The 15,722-nt window shown below is 43.4% G+C and overlaps 1 protein-coding gene across 3 annotated transcripts in view; it reads left to right on the top strand.

Moving 5' to 3' along the window:
• Positions 1–15,722, top strand: part of FAM126B (family with sequence similarity 126 member B) — an 89,180-nt gene that overhangs the window by 48,130 nt on the left and 25,328 nt on the right. For all 3 annotated transcript variants that reach the window (XM_040439239.1, XM_040439237.1, XM_040439238.1), the window contains exons 3-4: positions 2,023–2,100; positions 4,712–4,813. In XM_040439239.1, coding sequence (XP_040295173.1) covers positions 2,050–2,100; positions 4,712–4,813 — 153 coding nt within the window. In that variant the 5' untranslated portion in view covers positions 2,023–2,049. The remainder of the gene's footprint in view (positions 1–2,022; positions 2,101–4,711; positions 4,814–15,722) is intronic.

Genomic DNA, 15,722 nt, shown 5'->3' with positions numbered 1-15,722 from the left:
ATGTACCTTTCTAGCAGGTCAGAGAATAAAAATGTTTGCAGGAGTTCTACTTTAAGTTAAAAAAACAGGAACATGTAAAACCATCGGAGCAGTGAAGTATTCAGTCTTGGTTATGCAAATCTTATGAATTTTCTGAAAAACCGCTTGGTCACCATTAAACTGAACACTTAACTGAAGGAAGTTGATAGAAAATGCAGGTGTTTTGTGGTTTTTAGTTGTGAACTAATAAACTAATGTTTGTTTTGCTCATAAGAGACACGTCAGGCTCGGGTACTCCTTAAAGAGACTCTTGAAGGGGTTTTCCGGGATTTTAATATTGGTGACCTATCTTCCGGCACCCCTGCCGATCAGCTGGTTGAAGAGAAGGAGGTGCTTCCGCTTCGTTCCCTTCATTGTTTACCTGCTGGCTGTTGACATCGCAGAGGTAAGCAGGTGTAATTACAAGCCGTCCCATTCACTTTAATTAGACGGCTCATTCCTATACATGTGTATTCTACAGAGCCATCCCGTTGAAGTAAATGAGGCGGCTTGTAATTACACCTGCTCGCCGCTGCACTGTCGACAGCAAGCAGGTAAACAATGAGGAGCGCAGCCTTCTCTTCAACCAACTGATCGACCCGCTGATCTGATATTGATGACCTGTCCTGAGGATAAGGCCCCTTGCAGACGAGCGTTTGTCACGCTGCGAGTCCGCTGACATAATGCTGCCAGTGTTATCCAATACGTTCCAGAACTGTAAAGGGTTACATAGCATCTTAAATCAATAAAATGCTATGTGACCCGGTCAGTGCTGGGAGGTCAGGCCGGGAGCTGCGCCGCGGACTCGCAGTGTGACAAACGCTGGTCTGCAAGGGGCCTAAGTCATCAATATTGGAATTTCGGAAAACCCCTTTAACTAAAACTACAGCTACACTTCAAAGGAAGGTTTATAATATGATTTTATTAAGTATAATAAGTAGTATATACATATAGCGATATAATGTCCTTCTCTTGCACTTATCCATATACAAAGGATAAACAACATAATGCACAATTGTATCAACACTTCCACTGGAGTCCTGACTACATCCAGAGTGAAGGTACTTGTATCACTGACTGAGCTATTATCATCTGACAGCCGCACATCAGCTGGAGTCGGAGGCATCCCCCCATAGGATGAGCTTCTGACCGCTTTTCTGAAGGGGTACAGCTTTATCTCCAACTCAAACTGCCTAAGGCCCCTTTCACACGAGTGAGTTTTCCTCGCGGGTGCAATGCGTGACGTGAATGCATAGCACCCGCACTGAATCGGGACCCATTCATTTCAATGGGTCTGTGTACATGAGCGGTTTTTTCAAGCGTCAGTTCTGCGTTGCGTGAAAAACGCAGCATGTTCTATATTCCGCGTTTTTTGCACACAGCCCTGGTCCCATAGAAGTGAATGGGGCTTCAGTCAAAAACGCTATATTTTTACATAATTAATTAGTCCAGTTGCAGACTTACTCCCCATGTTTACAGTTAATGAATTCAGTGATTTTGAAGCACCTCTGTATTTTTTGGCACGTGACACAGCCCACACCTAAAATGTCCACAGATTTTTCTGTCTGTCTTTTTTTAGACTCTGGCTATGTACATGTCTGCCATGTGATCTGTGGGTAGGGTTCGGTTGGTAGCTCATGTCTGTGTCTATCGCAAAGATTTGCCAGTGCTTCTTAATAATTTTTCAGGCTGCGTTTGCCCTGTTTTCAAAAGTGTCCGCCAATCTGGTAGTGTGTTTGTCACTTCCCGCTCCCTCATCACGGGGTGCTGAAAAGTGGCTCAGAGAATGCATTCGGCATATCTGCTTGATGGATTGCAAGGTTTTTAGACGTAATCAATTAAAAGCTATGTTTTAAGCTTCTCACCCTTCCTCATCCCCAGATGAAAGTGCAGATGTTAATACTACAGAGTAATTTCTGATCATCTGTATTGTCCATAAAACATACCTGCTGGTAATATAGATAATTGTAAAGAATAACCACATTTCTTTGTGTTTTTAATTAGTAAGAGAGCAGTGGACGTGGTAAGAAGATGCTGGGATCTGAACGTGGAGTTGTGGAAGAATGGCTCTCGGAATACAAGGTGAAATTCATTTTTTAAACTTAAAGGAGTTTTCTGATAACTTTTATTTTTATTTTTTTTAAAGCAAGTGCCTGCAGCCTGCCCCCTGAAGATTCCTACTTACCTGCTCCACTCCGGTCCTCCTCACCTCCTCCACTTTCTTCATCTTCCATTTCACTGAACTGTTTAGATCTGGCTGACTGTGATGGCTTCAGCAGTGATGTGGCCACAAACAGCACGTCATCGCTGAAGCCAATCATTGGCTGGAGCCATGCATGTGACCACCAATGAATGTAAACAGTGCGGGTACCGGAAGATGGAGAAAGCGGCAACAAAAAGTACCAGAGCGGTGTGGAGCAGCTACACTTCCAGATAGCGGCGCATGAACTGCCACTGCTGCTGTAACGGCAGCAGATCCTCTGTACTTATGCTGCTGATTTGAGCAGCAGCGTAGGCGTGAGATTGCCAGGTCTAGGCGCAATGCTGACCTGTCAATCAAGTGGCAGAGGAGAGCCTCTTGAGCAGTGGGGTCAGCTGCTCATGAACAGTTTTTTGATGAACTAATCGATTCGTACATATTAATGAGCCCTTATCTCTACACACAACGTAACAATTTTGTTTATTGGGATCATTTTAAATAAATGCTCCTGTGTGTGGTTATTGCTGTTATGTACTTGATTTAGGCTACTTTCGCACTAGCGGCATGGACCTCCAGCAGGCTGTTCTGTCGGGTGAACAGCCTGCCGGATCCATCCTGCCACTAGTGACCGTGTGCCCCCGGAATGCCGCACCGTCCCCATTGACTATAATGGGGGCGGGGGTGGAGTTCCGGCGGAGGCACGGCAGCGCACAGCAAGAGGCTGCCCGAATAAAACTCTGACATGTCCGACATTTATTCAGTGTCGCTAGTGTTAAAGTAGCCTAAGTGTCCCCTGGTTTTCTTTGGATTCTGTCTTGGGAGTCCCCACCTGAAGCCTTCAGAGCAGCAGAGAAATTCTGCCTGTAGTACACTGATTCTTTTTAGGCTACTTTCACACTAGCGTTCGGGTGTCCGCTCGTGCGCACCGTTTGAAGGGGCTCACGAGTGGCCCCGAACGCATCCGTCTGGCCCCAATGCATTCTCAGTGGAGGCGGATCCACTGAGAATGCATCCGCCTGCCAGCGCTCAGCCTCCGCTCCGCTCAGTGAGCGGACACCTGAACGCTGCTTGCAGCGTTCAGGTGTCCGCCTGGCCGTGCGGAGGCGAGCGGATCCGTCCAGACTTACAATGTAAGTCAATGGGGGCGGATCCGCTTGAAGATGACACCATATGGCTCAATCTTCAAGCGGATCCGTCCCCCATTGACTTTCAATGTAAAGTCTGAACGGATCCGCTCAGACAACTTTCACACTTAGAAAATTTTCTAAGTTTTAATGCAGACGCATCCGTTCTGAACGGATGCGAACGTCTGCATTATCGGAGCGGATCCGTCTGATGAAACATCAGACGGATCCGCTCCGAACGCTAGTGTGAAAGTAGCCTTAGCTAGACTGCACAGGAACAGGATGCCACCTCTCACATATAGGAGGGTCAAGACGGGGAGACTGTGACCACACCACTGGACATTAGAGATGGACATTCTGGGAGGGAATCAAAAGAAGTACAGTCCAACACATGTTTGGAGTTTTGAATGAAATTATATAATTTTTGGCCTTTCTCCCCCCTCTGTTTTTTGTGTTTATTTCCTTTGTGTGTATTGTGATGTGTATAACAAAACGTGTAACTGCAATAATTTTCTGGGAGAAATACTTCATTTTCTGGAAAGATTTCAGGGGTGCCAACACTTGCAACAGTACTTAAACACAAGGGGATTTCTTTTGAGCATTTCCATAAAAATAAAAAATAATTATGTTTTGCATGATATAACACACAAATCTAATATTTAAAGGGGTAATACAGGTTTTAAAAAGGATAGTCTATCAGTATAAGATCAGTGAGGGTCCAACCCTTAGCAGCACCACCAGTCAGCTCTTTGACGGGCCGCAGCACTCTTCATTATTTACTTTGCTCTCTACACCTGTGCTATGTACTGTTTTATCTGTAAATAATATTGTCACTTTGTCCCGTTCAAATGAATGCTGAACACAGCTGCTACTGTACGGTGTTGGTAAGAATAAAGCAATGACGAGGCTGTGGGCCCTTCTAACAGCTGATCAGTGGGGGTTTTGGGGGATCAGTGGGGAGTTGGACGCCCACCGATAAAATATTGATGCCTGTCAACTTATGGATCAGTGCTGTAATCCCTGTTTCGTATAGAGCCAAATAACTTCTCAGTTTAGGCGTGAAAATCACACAATCATAAGGAGAGCCTACGGACGCCATGAAGATGTTGCCAACCCAGAAATCCAATGAGACACAAGTTTGCCACTTTAGCCCTTCCTTTAGGCTGCTTTACTATTAGAGGGTCTTTCCTGGCATGGTATGTTACACCAGAGGCCTGTGCAGGACAGAGTTGAAAAACTACAATCCCTCATTTCTTTATCTCGTTTTTAGGTTATATAAATCTTCCATCCGGGATGTAAGTTTAGTAAAGGGAATGGTCTTCCTCTGACATGTCACTGAAAGGGTAATTTTTTGTTGTGCTGTTAACAGGTATTACCTGAAACGCAGCTATCTGCTTATGCTGCTACTCTCCATCGCAAGAAAAGTCTAGTGTCTGCTCTGTATAAAGTCATCCAAGACCCAAATAATGAGGTAAGCCTTGTACTGTATATCCCTAATGTTTCCCTTTCTTGTACTTAGTGTTGGGTTCTTTCCCCCGTTCATGACCAGATGCATTTTTATTTTAGTAAAAACTTCAAAAGCAGTGAATCTCCTTTTCTTGAGATTAGCTGGGCTTTATTTTTATTTTAGTATTTTTTGTTTGTATTTTATACTACTGAAAACGTAAAAAAAAATTCCTTTTTTTCATAGCGCAAAGCACTTGTGGTTGTTTTGATATTGGGAATGTATAATTTGTGGTTGCTGTGGGTGGGGCTAGAAACTGTGGTTTTGGCTAGCAGTGCTGTTTGTTTTTTTTATTTATTATTTTAGTTATTGTATAACAGGCATTAAATATTACATTATTATTAATATCTCTGATTTCTCTTTAAGTGGGGCTGACACATTACTCCCAATTACAGGGGGAATATAACCTCCCTTGCAGCTCCTGCAGTTACCTGGCAAATACATGATCTTGCTGATTTGTATACACCGCGTTCATTAAGCACTGTGTGTACAACAATGGAGATGACAGGGGCAGTCCCCCACAATTGCGGACACATCCTTGCATAGTTACAACTCCTCATATGTCCGTTCTGTAATTGCACATTGTGCGCAGTGCAATTGCCAGCATTTTGGCATGTCTGCTATAGTGTTACAGAAAACTCTTACATCACAGAATTTGCATAGACATGATCTATTATCAAAATTGCTTCTTTTGAGTAGTGATGATCTGTTAAATAGGGCTTGTCAGATCTTCTGTCATGTCTGTGTTAGTACTGTAAATACTTATATTCTCTATAAAGTAACATATTTTATCAGAACTCTGCACTCAATTGAAAACTGCATCTTCCCATTCTCCCTGTTATAATATTAATGGCCTATCCTCAGGATACCTCATCAATATCAGATCCGCAGATGTCTGACTCCCCGCACCCTCACCCATTCAATCCCTGTGCGTTCTTCAGAAGTTTAAAGGGAACCTGTCACCTGGGTATAGAGCTGAGGACATGGGTTGCTAGATGGCCGCTAGCACATCCGCAATATCCAGTCCCCATAGCTCTGTGTGCTTTTATTGTGTAAAAAAAAACAACATTTGATACATATGCAAATTACCCTGAGATGAGTCAGAGCTTGAAAATATGACTCTTCTCTGGTCACACAAGTAAGATATGACTCTTTTATGTTAATTTGCATATGTATCAAATCAGTTTTTTTACACAATAAAAGCACACAGAGCTATGGGGACTGGGTATTGCGGATGTGCTAGCAGCCATCTAGCAACCCATGTCCTCAGCTCTATACCCAAAATCCAGGTGACAGGTTCCCTTTAAATGCACTCTGTCTCCCTGGTAGCGTCAGTGTGGTGTAATTACAACTCCTCCACTTACTTGAATAGGAGGAGCAGTTGTAGTCAACCATTATTTGGTAGAGTCAGAAAAGTATCAGTCTCTGCGCCACATTTATTATCCATCCACACGGTGCATATTTGTATGCAAAAAATCAGCATGAAATCCGCACCAAAAGAGCACAAAAAACACACATAAATCCACACTATCGCGTTTTTTTTGTTGCGGATTTTCTGTTTGTTAAAACCCCGTTGAAGTCTATGGGGAAAGCCAATCAACAGAAGCTGCGGAATCACACTAACAATAGACATGCAGCGCATTTTTAAATTCCACCCCCCCCCCCCCCCCCAAAAAAAAAAAAAACACTAGCTGGCTACTGCTATTTAACTCATGCGTGGTTTCATATGAAGTATGCACACCAATAGAACCAAAAACCACCACAGTAAATAATCCAATATCAAAAATCTTTATTAGTACATACACATCAATAATATTAATATATTAAAATCAATCACAACAGCGGCATAGATATACAGAAAAAGGAAGTTACATTGGTCATGTAGTAAGTGGCTTCAGATATCACATGGGCTTAATACATCATATTAAAGCGCCCAAACCTATCATCTAATCACATAAAGTACATATAAACAAGTCAAGTGCATAGTGCAACCCAGAAAGCGACGTACGTTTCGCTAATAAGTTTCCTCAGGGATAACACATTGCTAGCTCCTAACCTATTTATACCCTGTTAATGATCTCTGAATTAAAATCAGATGCGAATAAGAGGCTGTACCTTAAACCATTTGTGTCTGTTCGATTATTAGGCTTGCGTTCCACTATGGAATGCATGATGTCACTTCCTCTTTGAATGCCTTAATGCTCCTATAGTTATATAAACATAAAGCCAGGACAGGATGAAAAAATATAACACCACTGTTGTAGGCAACAAAGCCAGAAGCGTCCCAAAAATGACTAAAAAGATTCCACATTCAGCCGTGGTATGCAAACCGGAACTTCCGGTATGCTTTCTACAGCAGAGTACACCGAGGTATCACGTGATCACGCCATCATCAGTCCGGCATGCCACCCTGGAACGCACTACAGAAAGCAATGTTTTCTACTTCCTGGGCATAAGGACACATATTGAAACGATCCAAATACCTCCACTTCTATATGGACGAGGGAAGAACTACATGCTATCGCAGACTAAAGATTATTCAAATTACATCATAAATACAGTGATTAACATTTCAAAAAATTAATTAAAAAAAACACAATCGTGATTATTTAAAATGAAGGTGACAAAAGTGCAACAATGAAAGTGCTACAGGCAAGTGAACATGCAAAAATAAAGTGAAAAAATGTGGAAAATCATGTGTATAAGGGTGCATTCACAAGACTGTATAAATGGATCCGCATCCGTTCCACAAATTTGCGGAACGGGTGCGGACCCATTCATTTCAATGGGGCCGCAAAAGATGCGGACAGCACACCGTGTGCTGTCCGCATCCGTTGTTCCGTTCCGTGGCATGTCCTATTCTTGTCCGCAACCGCGGACAAGCTTAGGCATTCTCTATATAGCGCTGGCCATGTGCGGTCTGCAAATTGCGGAACGCACGCGGCCAGTATCTGTGTTTTGCGGACCGCAAAACACTTACGGTCGTGTGAATGGTGCATTTTTTGTATATTAAATTTTTTATACATAAATGATTATGAAATTCCTCATTATGCTTAAGGGTGCCTTAGAGCATAATGAGGAATTTCATAATCATTTATGTATAAAAAATTTAATATACAAAAAATTCAATAATTAATAATAAATATGATTGTAAATACTGTAGATCAAATGCAATTAGTGTGAATCAAATACCCAATCATCTATACAAATTATATATACCAAATAAATATCATGTATACAAAAACCAGGTGCTTATTACATATATAGTGGCTACGAACCAGGGTATCTCGGAAATTTTTCTCCCATTTGTACGTCACCGCAGGGTAAGCAGGTAAGTACTGTTTCAAAGTTTCATCAGAGACTAGAATATCCCAGTATTTGCGCAGGATATTTATAACATCCTTATGGCCACAGTTGTAAGAAGTAATAAATCAAAAAAATAAAATAAAAAAAAGACAGAATTGCTAATTTATTCTTAGTTGCCACCGAATAAACGTAATAACAAGCGATCCAAAAATTATACCAATGAAAAATACAAGTCGTCCTGAAAAAAAAATCAAGCCTTCACACAACTCCATAGAAAGAAAAATAAAAAAGTTATGGGTCTTGGGAAGCGGCAATGCAAAAAAAAGTAGTAAAACGGAAAAAAAACTCTATGTATTTGGTATCACTGTAATCGTAGAGATCCAGAGAATTGAGATATATTATGTTATTTATACCGAAGAATGAACGACATAAAATTTATAACGTAAAAACGCAGTGTCAGTATTGCTGTTTTTCCCATCTCCCTCCCAGAAAGAGTTAATAAAAGTTAATCGGAAAGTTATGTGTACCCAAAATGGCGCCATTAAAAACTTCAACTTGTCCCGCAAAAAAACAAGCCCTCATAAAGCTATATAGGTGGGAAAAAGAAGTTATAGCTCTTGGAACGTGACGATGAAAAAAGGAAGAAAAACGCTTGGTCTGTAAGGCCCAAAACAGGCTGGTCACTAAGGGGTTAAGGTACAGCCTCTTATTCCCACCTGATTTTAATTCAGAGATCATTAACTGGGTATAAATAGGTTAGGAGCTAGCAATGTGTTATCCCTGAGGAAACTTATTAGCGAAACGTACGTCGCTTTCTGGGTTGCACTATGCACTTGACTTGCTTATCTGTACTTTATGTGATTAGATGATGGGCTTAAAACAGCGCCCAAACCTATGTGATATCTGAAGCCACTTACTACATGACCAATGTAACTTCCTTTTTCTGTATATCTATGCTGCTGTTGTGATTGATTTGAATATATTAATATTATTGATGTGTACTAATAAAGATTTTTGATATTGATTATTTAGTGTGGTGGTTTTTGGTTCTATTGGTGTGCATTTTAAAATCCGCACAACATATCAATTTCCGCATCAATTTTCAAGCAAAGTGTACATGACATTTGTCAAATCTGATTCACTTTGCTGGTTCGGTATTACACTGCTGTTTTCCTGCATGAAAATCCGTGTGGAAAATCCATAATCCGCATTGTGTGCAGGTAGCTATAACTAGCCCTGCTCTCACCTAAGAAGCGGGTACAGTGGCATCCAGTCTGGGGCAAGATTGTTCTTATTCACAGACCGCAAATATCAGGAGTATTTTTCCCCTGGGGGTTCCCTCATGTTGGTTGCCTCTGATAATTTTTGGGGATAAATAGGCATCCACATGAGAAAAACAAGAAACAAAAAAAAAATTCTTACAATTATTGTAAGATATAAATGCTAGTCTTGCTCATTATGAGCAAGTTATCTACTCTTGTAAAAGGACCCTTAAAGGGAACCTGTCATGTGGATATTTGATTGTATATAATTAGTTAGATTATAATCATCTATCTCTATCCTCATACGTCTATTCAGGCAGATAATTTTATGTAACATTGGACGTAAAACTTCTTTCCTACATTATTGTGAACTTATTTTTAGATTATAATCATTAACTACTAAAAAGTGCCTTAGATGTATTCACTTACTGGTGTGACAGATGGTTACCTCATAATATACACACAAAGATGCCGCATGCTAATGAGCTGATTTGAGTCCAGCGTGATGTCATTGAGTCCAGCGTATATTTAATTCAGAGCTATAGCCACTCCCCTGCCCACCTGCTGCTGGTTCATATGGAAACAAACTGTCATTCAGCAGAAGGTGGGCGGGGAGAGTCAGGAGCTCATGAATATTCATGACTCATCATTATCAGCTGGAGCTTTTCAATACAAGATGTTGGCAGATTGACTGGGTCAATTAAAGAAAGTGACCCAGCATTGTGCTAAGAGAATCAGTCACTTATTTATGTTGCCCTTAGTTAGGACACCATAAAACTGGTGACCGGTTCCCTTTAAGGCCCCTTCACATTGCTCAGTGGAGCAGACAATTGTTTGGTAGGAAGTGTTCCTTCCCAGCAATCGCCTGCTCGTTGGTGAAGGAGACCTCTGTATTTACATGCAGCGATCTTCTCCACAGTATAGCGTGGAGAGATCACTAATACCATCGCTTGTCCTCGTACAGAATCATTGTTTGCTGGCAGCAGAGGCAGTTTAGATGCCAACAGTCTGCTGCCGGGACACGATTTAGGTGACCACACACATGATCTTCCTACCCACTGAACAGGCGTTTCGCTCACTCTTCGTTCGGCAGCACCTATACACCAGCAGATAATCGCTAATGAGCGTTCTTTTGAATGCCTGTTAGTGGTTACCTGGCCGATGATCAGGAAGTGTAAAGGGGTCTTTAGCTGAAGGAGCACCCTAGATTGCCCTCTGACCCACCTTGCTGTTTTTGGGTGCTGTTACTTTTGTATTGCAGTAGAGTTAAGCCCATCATTGTAACCTCCCCCCACATTCATTTACTTAGGGCTCTTTCACACTTGCGTTATTGTCTTCCGGCATAGAGTTCCGTCGTCGGGACTCTATGCCGGAAGAATACTGATCAGGATTATCCTAATGCATTCTGAATGGAGAGTAATCCGTTCAGGATGCATCAGGATGTCTTCAGTTCCGGTACGGAACGTTTTTTGGCCGGAGAAAATACCGCAGCATGCTGCGCTTTTTGCTCCGGCCAAAAATCCTGAAGACTTGCCGCAAGGCCGGATCCGGGATCAATGCCCATTGAAAGGCATTGATCCGGATCCGGCCTTAAGCTAAACGTCGTTTCGGCGCATTGCCGGACCCGACGTTTAGCTTTTTCTGAATAGTTACCATGGCTGCCGGGACGCTAAAGTCCTGACAGCCATGGTAAGTGTAGCGGGGAGCAGGGGAGCAGCATACTTACCGTCCGTGCGGCTCCCCGGGCGCTCCAGAGTGACGTCAGGGCGCCCCAAGCGCATGGATCACGTGATCACATGGATCACGTCATCCATGCGCATGGGGCGCTCTGACGTCATTCTGGAGCGCCCCGGGAGCCGCACGGACTGTAAGTATACCGCTCCCCCGCTCCCCGCTCCTACTATGGCAACCAGGACTTTAATAGCGTCCTGGGTGCCATAGTAACACTGAAAGCATTTGGAAGACGGTTCCGTCTTCAAATGCTTTCAGTACACTTGCGTTGTTACGGATCCGGCAGGCACCTCCGGCAACGGAAGTGCATGCCGGATCCCAACAACGCAAGTGTGAAAGAGGCCTAAGTGGGAAGATAAATGGAATGAAATGTCCTTTTGTTAATGAGTTGAGTGTCTAAAATAACCTTTCAGATCAGGATGTTCTCACTTTGGAAGATCAGATTCTGAGTGGATAGAAGTAGAATGACTGAGCCTGTGCAGCCCTTAGCTGTGCCACCATCAGCCTGCTGGCATAGATGCCCCATGGGAGATCACTAACAAAGACACTGAAACAGCTTTGATATGTTATCAATGAAGCCGGAGAGCAAGCAAGTAATTATGTTAACAAACAGATTCATTACATGGCCGCATAATAATTGCCTCTATGATGTTCCTTGTAACTCGCCTGTGGATTAGATCACACGGATTGAGCAGAAATGGTGGATATGTGAGATGTTTGTCAGACAGTGCAGACGAGCTTGTGCCCTGGACAGCTTTATAACAAATATCTGAATAGCTTGAGTTACTTGCCACAGTTTGTGCCCTGTATTTAATGCATTGTAGAGTGTCAGTGTCCACAAACCATAGTACAGCTCTTACTGATCAAAAGGACTTAAAGGGACACTGACAGGCCCAATAAGCATATTTAGCTATATATATGCATGCATAGGTCTTCTAATGTGTATTAAAAACATATAAGTATAACCCCTGTCCACCTTATAAATACAGCAAAATCATGTTTGATAACCTGATGTAATCGCTCTTCTTTCTGCCCAAGGGGCGGCGTTTCAGCTCCACATGGGCGCACACACCCGCCCCAACTGCCATTTTCAAGCGCCGCCCAGCTCATCAATATTCACTTCGTTGGGCGGCTTCTGCTGTCCCCGACGTTCCGAGATCATGCGCATGCCCAATAGGAAGATCTCGGAACGTCGGGGACAGCAGAAGCCGCCCAGCAAAGTGAATATTGATGAGCTGGGCGGTGCTTGAAAACGGCAGTTGGGGCGCGTGTGTGCGCCCATGTGGAGCTGAAACGCCGCCCCTTGGGCAGAAAGAAGAGCGATTACATCAGGTTATCAAACATGATTTTTCTGTATTTATAAGGTGGACAGGGGTTATACTTAAATGTTTTGAATATGCTTATTAGGCCTGTCAGTGTCCCTTTAACTCTCATAAAAAGGATAGAAAAGGTTATTTAGCTTTTTTAACTTGCACCTCATTTAAAATAGTCATTTATAAAGGTATCTGCAATTGTGTAATGTATTTCAGTTACCTTTTATTGCTCCTATCTCCCGCTCTGGGCTGTGGTCACATGACCATGTCCATGCAGCGCTTTCTTATTTCTTGTGATGTTATGTCCATGGGTGTGTCAAAGCAGCAACAGGGCAGTGATAGGGGAGTGTCTATGCAACTAGCTGGGTGGGAGGAGCTATAAACTAGATGTGTGGGTGGAGCTATAAACCAGCTGGGGGTTGTTAGGGGCAGTGATAGGGGAGTGTCTATGTAACTAGCTGGGTAGGAGAAGCCATAAACTAGCTGGGCATTGAGGACAGTGATTGGGGGATTGTCTATGTAAAAAGCTGGTGGGAGAAGCTATAAACTAGCTGGGGGTTGTCTATGTAACTAGCTGGGTGGGAGGAGCTATAAACTAGCTGTGTGGGAGGAGCTATAAACTAGCTGTGTGGGAGGAGCTATAAACTAGCTGGGGGTTGTTAGGGGCAGTGATAGGGGACTATCTATGTAACTAGCTGGGTAGGAGGAGCCATAAAATAGCTGGGCATTAAGGGCAGTGATACGGGAGTGTCTATGTAACCAGCTGGTGGGAGGAGCTATAAACTAGCCGGGGGTTGATAGGGGAGTGTCTATGTAACTAGCTGGGTGGGAGGAGCTATAAACTGGGTGGGAGGAGCTATAAACTGGGTGGGAGGAGCTATATACTAGCTGGGTGATAGGGGAGTGTATGTAACGAGCTGGGTGGGAGGAGCTATAAACTAGCTGGATGTTAGGGGCAGTGATAGGGAAGTGTATGTAATGAGCTGGGTGGGAGGAGCGATAAACTAGCTGGGTGTTAGGGGCAGTGATAGGGGAGTGTCTGTGTAACTAGCGGGGTGGGAGGAGCTATAAACTATCTGGGTGTTGTTGGGGGCAGTGATAGGGGAGTGTCTGTTACTAGTGGGGTGGGAGGAGCTAAAAACTAGCTGGGTGGTGTTAGGAGTGTTGCTGGATCTGTGGCAGAGAAAGGAATAGTGCATCATGGGTTTGGTTAGATACAGCAACAGGAAGTGCTACATACAGGATGGGAACAGACCATAGTTTATAAGTTTACATGGTGAAAATGGGGTAGCAGAGTCCAAATTGAAAAAAAAAGCATGTGGAGGATGGACATGAGGTAGGCATCTACATGAGCATGACTGTTAAAAATCAAAGTATTCCTGGAAAACCTCTTTAAAGGGTTTCTACCACCAGAAATACTGTTATGTAGCTGACTGACATTAGCGATGCGCTAATGTCAGCACTACATAACAGTATGTTTCTAACATTAGTCCCTGCAGCCGTTTTTGTTAGAAAAGCACTTTTAGTATATGCTAATGAGCCTCTAGGTGCTATGTGGGCGTAAAATCAGCACCTAGAGGCTCCGTCCACTCATGCTTTATCCCGCCCAGGTCCAGTGTTCTGCCCGCCCAGCTCCTCTTGATTGATGCCACTGTTCCCTGCATCGTTGGCGAAATCCCGCGCCTGCGCCGTTCACTTCTGTCTTCGATGCAGGCGCAGTGAGTGAAGGCCGCTTTCCTGATGCCGGCTTTCTCACTGTGGCGTAGTCGGCGCAGGCTCAGTGAGGAATCCGGCACCAGGATCGCATCATTGACTCACTGCGCCGAAGACAGAAGTGAACGGTGCAGGCGCGGGATTTCACCAACGATGCAGGGAACAGTGGCATCAATCAAGAGGAGCTGGGCGGGCAGAACACTGGACCTGGGCGGGATAAAGCGTGAGTGGACGGAGCCTCTAGGTGCTGATTTTACGCCCACATAGCACCTAGAGGCTCATTGGCATATAATAAAAGTGCTTTTTTTTTAACAAAAACGGCTGCAGGGACTAATGTTAGAAACATACTGTTATGTAGTGCTGACATTAGCGCATCGCTATATCAGTCAGCTACATAACAGTATTTCTGGTGGTAGAAACCCTTTACCCTGGGTTCACACCTGAGCGTTCTGAAAGGAGCGCTCTGTATGCGCGATTGTACGGGCGTTTACAAGCGTGCATACAGAGACAAGCGAACGCCCATTGTCGCGCGTTCGCTATGTACGGGAACGCGCGACAAAACCCCCCAAAGACGCTCAAGTACTTGTTTGAGCATCGGGCGTTTTACAGCGCGATCGTACGCGCTGTAAAACGCCCAGGTGAGAACCATTCCCATAGGGAAGCATTGGTTTCTCCTTGTTGTGCGTTTTACAGCGCGTAGGAACGCGCTGTAAAACGCTCAGGTGTGAACTTAGGGTTAAGCAGTAAGTATTAAGAGTGTGTAGAGATATAGCTCCCGTTTCTATGTTGTCGTATAACTAGACCTATTTGTTGCTTAGAAAACTGTGCAAAAACCCCTTAAAATTTTTAACACCATATTGGTTTTCACTTGTTTCTGAGTACTGCACTCTTCACCCCATTTTTTTCTTGCGATTGGTTGAGGTCAAATGCCAACCATACCATCAGTTCAGAAGAGATAGGAAGCCCTTGAAGCTGATGGCTTGAAAACTGATTTTAGTGGGAAGTTTTCTATAAATGTTGTGTCACTGTCAAATACCATTAAATTTATATAAACTATTGACTGACTGTGCTGCACCACTTATGTTTTGCTGTGTCCGGGTTGCCTCATTTATTATAACCCAGAGCTGCATTCTGAATGCTGCAGAATTCAGAGCGAACATCTCTAAACAATCACTGATGACTGAAGGTCTGTCCATAGCGTCTTGTGGTGCCTTGCCTTTTGGGAAGAATACGGTTATACACTGCACAGTAACCTGATGTAGGAAAAGTGACCGTCCCAGTGCTTTACAGAAGCTAAGTTTTTAGCCTGGAGATGTGTCGGACGTCAAACTTGTCAGCTATTTCCAGGAACAACCAGCGGAACTGTGAATGCAACTCTATAATACAGCCTGTAACTCCAGCTCAGAATTGTATGTTCCAACTTTTTAGAGATTGTATCTGCAGTTAAAATCTCTGAGAAAATTGCAGTGAAAAATGGTCGCAAAAGAATAAACTGGTCAGAATGGGAAGTGGTTTTACCATTATTATTTTGAAAGTGGCCCTAAAGGGTAC

The sequence above is a fragment of the Bufo bufo genome, chromosome 7, assembly GCF_905171765.1.
Source record: "Bufo bufo chromosome 7, aBufBuf1.1, whole genome shotgun sequence".
NCBI lineage: Eukaryota > Metazoa > Chordata > Amphibia > Anura > Bufonidae > Bufo > Bufo bufo.
Note: the sequence above shows the minus strand (reverse complement) of the source record. Positions and strands in the feature narration are given on the sequence as shown.